At 43.2% G+C, this 8,309-nt stretch overlaps 1 protein-coding gene across 1 annotated transcript; it reads right to left on the bottom strand.

Moving 5' to 3' along the window:
* Positions 1-1,896: 1,896 nt before the first annotated feature.
* Positions 1,897-5,774, bottom strand: LOC131880679 (uncharacterized). Its single transcript, XM_059227362.1, has 8 exons — positions 5,364-5,774; positions 5,112-5,210; positions 4,574-4,781; positions 3,982-4,502; positions 3,348-3,525; positions 3,100-3,272; positions 2,705-2,857; positions 1,897-2,316 (listed from the first exon to the last, which is right to left on the bottom strand). Exons 1-8 carry the CDS (start codon positions 5,535-5,537, stop codon positions 2,023-2,025), a joined length of 1,800 nt encoding a protein of 599 aa, XP_059083345.1. The 5' UTR covers positions 5,538-5,774; the 3' UTR covers positions 1,897-2,022.
* Positions 5,775-8,309: the final 2,535 nt, after the last annotated feature.

Below are 8,309 nucleotides of genomic sequence, written 5' to 3'. Positions count from 1 at the left end.
AGGGGCAATCACCAAATCACTCCGAGGAGAAGTCCGACGTGTTCTTCTACTCATCTTCCAACTGAATAAGTCAAAAAAGTTTACGTCCCCTACAAGCTCAAGGACCAATGCGTCAATCACCAACTCTATTGGCCGTGGTCAAAGCAGTCAGTTGATAAACACCAATCGATCCCTGCTAGTCTTCACATTCAAAGGTTTGGGGTCCGTTCAGTAGTAGCGTGTAAAGCCATGACAAATCGGTGCTTTCACTACAATAATTGTTGGCCTTGGATGGGTAACTCGGGTCCGTATGGTTGACCTTTCAGCTTGATTGGGTGTTAGAGTACGATCTCAGATATGTGGCGTTAGAATAACCAAAGGAGAAAGGTCACCTAAGGCTTTCTTTTAAGTTTGCGATAACATGAATGTAGAATGCAATACGGGATTGGGTAGGTTGAAAGTTCTCAGGCAGCAATTTCAATCTTTTCCCATTGCCCCTAAAAATGCAGAGGGAGAAAGGAGAAATTATGTTCTCAAGGAGACGTTTTTAGTTCGTCAAAATCAAGTGAGAAAGGAAGCAAGAGTGTTATTAACTCTTTTAGTCTTTCAATGTGGAATACTGTCAGTAGGATATAGAAGCTAATCTTGGCCATATGACGTATAAAATCTATGTGGCAAAAATAACTACCCTTCATATCCTTTTACATTACCGATTCACACATGAAGTCTAAGGGCCAAATGTTCAAAATAAGTTCGTATTTCTTCTATATTTTCAATTTCTTCAAGATTGCCCGCATGAAATAAGGGTAACAAAGAAAATTTGTTAGTAAACCGTTCTTTTTGTAGATATCTTAGCTTTGAAAAAGTGCTAAATATTTTACCTTGTGTGGTTGTTATGTCTATAAACTACAACCTTAGACCTCTTCATGGGAGAGACACTGCATCACCAAATCTGATGAAGAGAAACTTTGAAGCCTTAACAGACCATTAGGTCTCACTAAATAGAAACAAGAAACCAAAGATACAAAATCAAAGATCTCAATATAAGTCATTTGGGCAAAAATGTCCAGCAGGTTGAGGAACGTTTTATTAGCCTTGGCCCAGAAAATGTCTTGACAAAGGAGCACTATGCAGACGAAAAGAAAATAATCTTGCAGTCGAAGGAATATGAAACGTAAAACTAACTGAGCTTCAAAACAATGAAATATGAGATAATTGGGCACCAAGACAGAACGGCACAAAAACTGCTATTTAATCTACGCTTGATTTGAGTCTAAGAAGAAAAAAGTAAACAGATATTTGTTTTCTGCTCCTAATATCTCTTGGACTTATTTCTTAATTTGATTGCTTCGATCTAGATGTATTTGAAGTTTTTCACAATAATTTGTCCGAATACCAAAAAGAAATAACTACAAATCATAAGTGACTTTAAAATCTGCTCCCGCTATCAACCTTTGTCCATCAATATTTCTTTTCGAATAGCATATTTGCCTTTCATATCTGTACCTGTCTAATGAAACCAACCTCCCATCAATGAACCAAATACTTTTTCACATTTGACACTGCTCTGATAGTCCCCGATTCTATCCTAAATAGGTCAGAGTTCCACTCGTTGCAAATTTCAAATCTTCCACGGGATCAAAGTACTACGCACGTATGAAGGCGGATGCGAATGTTTTCCTCATTTTGGATGCAGCTTTCGAGCTCACGTCACTACCTACTAACTTGGCCTATTGCCCAACGTCACCCGGCAAACGTGCAAGTGATACATTTTGGCATAGCATTTCTCCCGTTTCGCTTGACCTCGATATCTGGATTGCTCCAAGGAAAAAGGAGTAATCCCATTAGTTGGCAACGGAATGTGGGCCTAACTTAAAATCTACCTAATGTGGTACTAATGCATACATATTTCACATGTTTCAACGGTCCAGCTTATTTATTGCCCTGTAAGCTAATAAGGGTATATTATTGGTGTCGAAAATATAAATACATATTTGTGATCGTCGAATATTCGAAGAATTGCGATTCGTCTGCTGCTCAAATTTAGTAGCCAAAGGATCCCTTGAACACTTGGGCCTTGAGCTCCCGCCTCAAGATCTTTCCCGTTTGATTTTTGGGCAGTGTCTCCACAAACATCACACCTGCTCCCAATTTCTTGTGAGGGGCCACTCTTTCGGCCACAAAGTCAATGATGTCTTGCTCCAAGACATTTCGGTTCTTTCGAACCACATAAGCGCGCGGAAGCTCGCCTGAGCGCTCGTCGGGCACGCCCACTACGGCCACATCATTCACACCTTCATGTCGCCGGATCAGATCCTCTAATTCTGATGGAGCAACCTGTATTGAGATGATTCGATGTTAAATTTACTTATGACAACCTGTTGATAAGGGGGCTTCTTTCTATTAGATTGTAGAAAGCACGATGAATAGTCAAAGTCTCACCCAAAAATGCCGAAGGCATTGAAAATGCTAATAAAACTGGAGTTTGAAAATCTCGAGCTGCTGCGTATGTACACTCAAAAAATCCGAAAAATTAAAAGCATGAGAGTAATTGAGATGTTGGAGAAAAGGCACAAAACTTGGAAAGAAATGATACGATTTCCGATAAAGAAAAAATATTTGAAAGGCTATAGTAGACACATCTACTGTTCGCAAACTCTGCCGGGGAAAGACGAGCTAACATTTGTAAGTACGAAATTGTTGTGAAAATGAACGCCTTTCTCACCTGAAGCCCTTTCACTTTGATGAGTTCCTTGAGTCTGTCCACAATCATGAATTGGCCGGTCTCATCGAATTTGGCGATGTCGCCCGTCCGAAGCCAACCATCCACAATGGTCTTATTTGTGGCCTTCTTGTTCTTGAAATACCCTTTCATGACCTAGTGTTTACAAAATCAAAGTCAGGATCAAATGTTACAACATCACAAGGCATCATTCTCGGAGATTAGTTTTTGCATGAAAAGAAATTTAAGCTTGAAATATCAATAAAATGATCGAACTTTTCCGATTAAAAAAGAGGCTATCGCAAAAAAATGAAAACATTAAAACTATTCAAGTTTCTTGATGGACGCATTAAAATGAGCACTTATGCGGTAAATTGAAATGATCTGTCAATCTGTACCTGAGGCCCGGCCACCAAAAGTTCGCCGTCCTCATTGGGTCCCAAGGCAACTCCCGTTTCCAAGTCCACAATCTTGGCCAGTGTATTGGGAATGGGATGGCCACACCCACCGAGAACTGCGTTTTCTTCCGGTTGGACATGGCTCACGGGCGAGGATTCGGTCATGCCAAAACCTGAGGGATGGTTTTGCATTATCATGAATGAAGTACATTCCGAGAAGGAAGAGAGACTTCAGGTATCACCCGTACCTTCTCTGAAGTTGACCACGTTAGGCTTGCATTTTTCCATGAGTTTCTCAATGAGGGCCGGGCCGAAAGGGGCGGCTCCACCGATGACCGCCTCCAAACTGGCCAAATGTTGAGCTTTAACGGCCGGATTGGTGGACAAGAAACTCACTAATGGCGGCACCAAATGTAAGAATGTGGGCTATAAAATAGGCAAAATGTCAATTTCATATCTATCTCAAAGGACATCATTTTCATTGCCATTTCAATACAAACAAAATATTGCACTATGGGAACACAAAACTAGCCAGACTTCGGAAGACTTGTTACCTATAAGAAAAAGGATTGCAGTTGTAGCAACATGGAGGGTTCATTTGAAAGAGTAGTCGCAAATCTTGGGCATTTGCCAATCCATTGAAAATGGTGATGTCCAAGTAAAAGTAATTAAGGACTAAACAAAAATAGGAAGAGCTATTTCTTTTTTCAGAACTCTCGTTACGCAATGAAAAAAACACATGTGTTGATTGCACTACGTTCCTGTGAAGAGTCTCACAAAAAAGAATCAACCTTATGCTCCTTCGACAAAAACCAGAATGTCAATATGAGAACAATTTCATTCACATCTCGACGTTTCCAATCATCTTTCCCAATGTCCTACCTTGTAGGTGACCAAAGCCTTGAGATACGCCTCGGGCTCGAATTTGGGTAGAGTAATAATCTTAGCACCCAAATGAAGGCCAAGGTTCATAATGGCGGTCATGGCATAGATATGGAAAAAGGGCAGAACGGCCACTGTAATCTCTTGATTGCTCTTGGACGTGGGATTACATTCCCGCAGGTTATTCACTTGGGGATGAAGCAGTTGTACCAAATTGGACACCATATTGAAGTGAGTCAGACTCACGCCCTTGGGCGGACCCGTGGTGCCTGAGGAATAGGGCAAAGCGGCCAAATCGTTATGGGGATCACAACTTCGATCTTGATCGTACAATGATCCATCATCGTAAATGAGCATCTCAATGAACGAAGCACAATCCGCGGGTTTCTCCTCCATGCCCAGCACAATGATCTTTTCAATCCCGGAGTAGATCTCGCAGGCTTGCCGAATATTGGGTAAAAACAACCCAATCGTAATGATAAAGCGAGCCTGAGAATTCTCCAATTGACGAGCAATCTCCTCTGAAAAGATAAAGTAACATCCCTTTGCACACAAGTAGTGACATTCGGAGCGTCGGGGATGGTCGGCTTACCCGGTCGATAGGTAGGGTTCATGGTGGTGGGGGTCAAGCCCACGCCCACAGCGCCCAAAAAGGCAATAGGAAACTCCGGAATGTTAGGCACAACCATAGCAAACACATCACCTTTCTTAGCGCCCATCCGGATCATGGCACTGCCAAACTTACGGGACATACCGTAAGCCATATCGTACGTGTACTGACGACCCGTCATGCCGCAAATCTGCAATCCAACCCATCATTCCCCATAAGTGTCAGAACAAAAGGGTCATCTACATACTGGAGTATCCGTAGTAGTCGAATAATGATTGGTCGTTACATGGTTGTGTTGGTTTAATCCCCGCTTTTCATTAGGCAACACCCTTCTTCCAGCCTAATTTAATAACAGAAGCCAGGGCAGTCCTCTTGACAAACGTAACCAATGGGGCATAAGGCAACTTTAGGAGAATTCAAAGCCTTTGATATGGGGGGGGGGACATTTTGACCTCGGTCAGATTTCGGTCAAGTCCAAGGTAGGTCACTACTTGAGGGTGGTCTTCACCCCCGTGCTCACCATGGCAATGTTGTCGGGCCATTGATGGACATTCTTCCACACGAAATCGGCCAAGTTGCACTCGGGCAACTCGACATCCGAGTACGGGCTCCGCACCACCTTGTCNAACACCCTTCTTCCAGCCTAATTTAATAACAGAAGCCAGGGCAGTCCTCTTGACAAACGTAACCAATGGGGCATAAGGCAACTTTAGGAGAATTCGGCCAAGTTGCACTCGGGCAACTCGACATCCGAGTACGGGCTCCGCACCACCTTGTCCTCATCGGCGGCCGGCACCACCACCGGCACGTACTTCCGCAAGCCCACACTGGTGGATAACCGATAGCGGCTAGGGAGCCCAGACCACCCCGCCACCGGTCCGGCAGCCATGCACCGGGATGCACCCAGCCGCAGTGGCAATAAGCCGCGAAGCAACCTCACCGGCATGGTCAGGGTGAGAGAGGCGGGATTTGACGTGTCAGGCACGGGCCGAAGTGCGGAGTGAGCTGAGCCAGGGGGAAGGCCACGACCAGGATCGGGTTCGGTCCAGACACACCTACACACAGCCGAGAACGTCGAGGCACTGAAGCTCTGACCCAAAACAAAATGGCCAAAGAAGACGACCGAACGGTGGAGGCTAGTCCCAGTCAAGGAGTGGATGAAGTCGTACTAGCAAAGCCAAAGATTTTGTAGGTGGGTAGCTACTAGCTAGGAGAGGCGAGTGTACTAGCTTCACTGAAGATGAGGGGAGTGCATCCAGCCATTTTCCAAACAAGCCACGGGAGGTTGCCCCAGTTGGCGGGGCCTAGAGAATTTGAAGTCTCTGACTCCAAACTAGGCCGTCAGGTTGAGACACTCGGTCATAATTGTGCCGACATCAATACTTTTTAGGCGGAGTGAGGCTCCAGGACAGTGTCTCATAATGTATTATATGTATTTTTTTATATATCATAATATATCATATCATGTCTGGTGTAACTTAAGAGGACTTAGGATTTCATTTAGAGGCTATCTAAGGTGTTTTAGATTTGCCGCGGGCAAATTGCGATGCCATGGATGATGGAACTGAATGGCGAGGCTGGACGCAATTTTAGAACAACAGTTTTTCAACCTCCCGTGACTTAACTGGAAAATGTATTTGATCCCATCATTGGTAGAACAGTGGCGGTGAATGTAGGTTGTTAACCAGGGACGCCATGGAATGTTAACAGAGCCAAATGATCACAGGCCAAACATACTAGCGCCCTAAAAGGGGTTTGAAAGAGGAGGCTAGACATGATGATATAGTAGAAATACATATGACACATTATGAGACACTGTCCTGGACCCTTACTCCGCCTAAAAAGGCACAATTGTGACCGAGTGGAATGTTGGCCAGGATGTAATGGACAACTCCAAAACGGGCGAACTGGGACACTTCCTTAAAGTTTCTCAACCCTGAAAATATCTCTAACCATGGTATTTCTTACTCGTGCTATCCCCGACATATTTTCTGACAAACTCATCACGTCAGATCTGCGAGTAAATGTGTCCTATTTATTTTATTTGTTTGTTACAGAGTCCCATGATGGGCTTTCTCGTTCGACCTACAATCTGATAATGGGTGTCCTAATTGAAAGATATTCCCGCTTCGTAGTCACACCTAACATTAATTATTGGTAATGTCAAGTGAATCAAATTCAAGGAAAAGTGTGGTCCGGCACCCTGATTTTGGGCGGGCATTTTTGGGAGGGAGGCCTAAGACAAACAGTCAAGTCTAACAAACCGTATTGCCTCACCCTGAGGAAGGACCGTAGGTTCACCCATTTAACTTGTTAAAATCATCAAATCATGTTGGAATCAAGTACCACAAAAAGCGGCTAGCCTGGCATCGAACCAGGATTCACAATTTGGAAAATGGATGCTTTACCAATACCGTGGCTAACTTATCATTATTTTGGAATCAATTGAACTCATTGCATTTTTCATTGACTGAGAGTGATCCAGTCGCTACCAGATTGTAATTCTTGTCTTGCTTGCGCTATCTTTTGGTCCACTCAGCTGGACTTTCTGTATTTAAAAATAAAGATTCTGGTATAATGTTTTGTATGGTTGTAGCGCATTTGACTAATACGTGACCGAGTTGACCTCGGGTTCATGAGTTCGATCCCATATCTCCCCACCCACCCAAACCCTGCTTGTCTAGTGGATATTTGCCTCGAATAGCAAACCTTGATCCCAGAATGGGCCCCAAATCGCCATGTGCGAACACAATTGAATTGACATTCATGTACCTTTGATATATATCCAATGAGACATGCTTCTCGCTATAAATACATTTACAATTTTTTGAGTCTCCACCCAAAATCAGAATATGCTTCAAAACACGGAATATAGTTTAAAATATGCCCTATATGCAAGTGTACCTACTTTAGGACATATGTCATGTAACGCAAATTTTGGCCTCTGTACCCATAAGTCATGTGCAAAACAACAAACGCTATTAGTAAATTTTATGGAACTGATAGGGCCTCCATTTGCAACAATCTAAGTTTCGTATTTCATAAGCAATTCTAAATGAAGACAGAGCGCCTCCGATCCAAAGTTGGTCTTTATGGCGGAAAAACTCCCCGCAGTTCAAATGGCTTGAAGCCCGTAAATAAATTCATTCGCTGTCTATCGCATTTGACGCTCCAGTTGTTTGCATTTGCGGACGTGTTTGGCAAACCTGTTCAGTCACACGTTGGATTTCGCTTTTCAATGGCAAACCTGATTTGGAACAATCGTCTGGCGCCCTTGTCTGATTCTTTAACAAATTCGAGTCTTATTGGGGCAGAATTTAACTGGTTGTTATCCTTAAAACGACAATTCTATGCCTTTTTGGTGAGCTACCCACTACTCCCATGAGCATCGTTTTCATACAAATACATCAAAACAAGATTGTGAAAAGACACAAACACATTTCGAATGCCTGTAAAGATCCTTGCAATCAAACAAGCACGCGGTTTTGGGTTCCAAATCGAGTGCAATAGAATGATGACACTGACCGAAGTTCAAAGGTTAGATGCTTCACTTTCAGATTGGTGTGACATTTCGATCAAATGCCTGATCGGACAAGAGTACTGATGAAACGGCATCGATGCATCAGAATCATATGAAAACGAAAGGGACAACATTGAAGTTATGGTGATAATGTTTTAAACAATATCCAGTACTTCGTTGTCAAACTAAACCGTCTTA

The sequence above is a fragment of the Tigriopus californicus genome, chromosome 5, assembly GCF_007210705.1.
Source record: "Tigriopus californicus strain San Diego chromosome 5, Tcal_SD_v2.1, whole genome shotgun sequence".
Classification (NCBI taxonomy): Eukaryota; Metazoa; Arthropoda; class Copepoda; order Harpacticoida; family Harpacticidae; genus Tigriopus; species Tigriopus californicus.
Note: the sequence above shows the minus strand (reverse complement) of the source record. Positions and strands in the feature narration are given on the sequence as shown.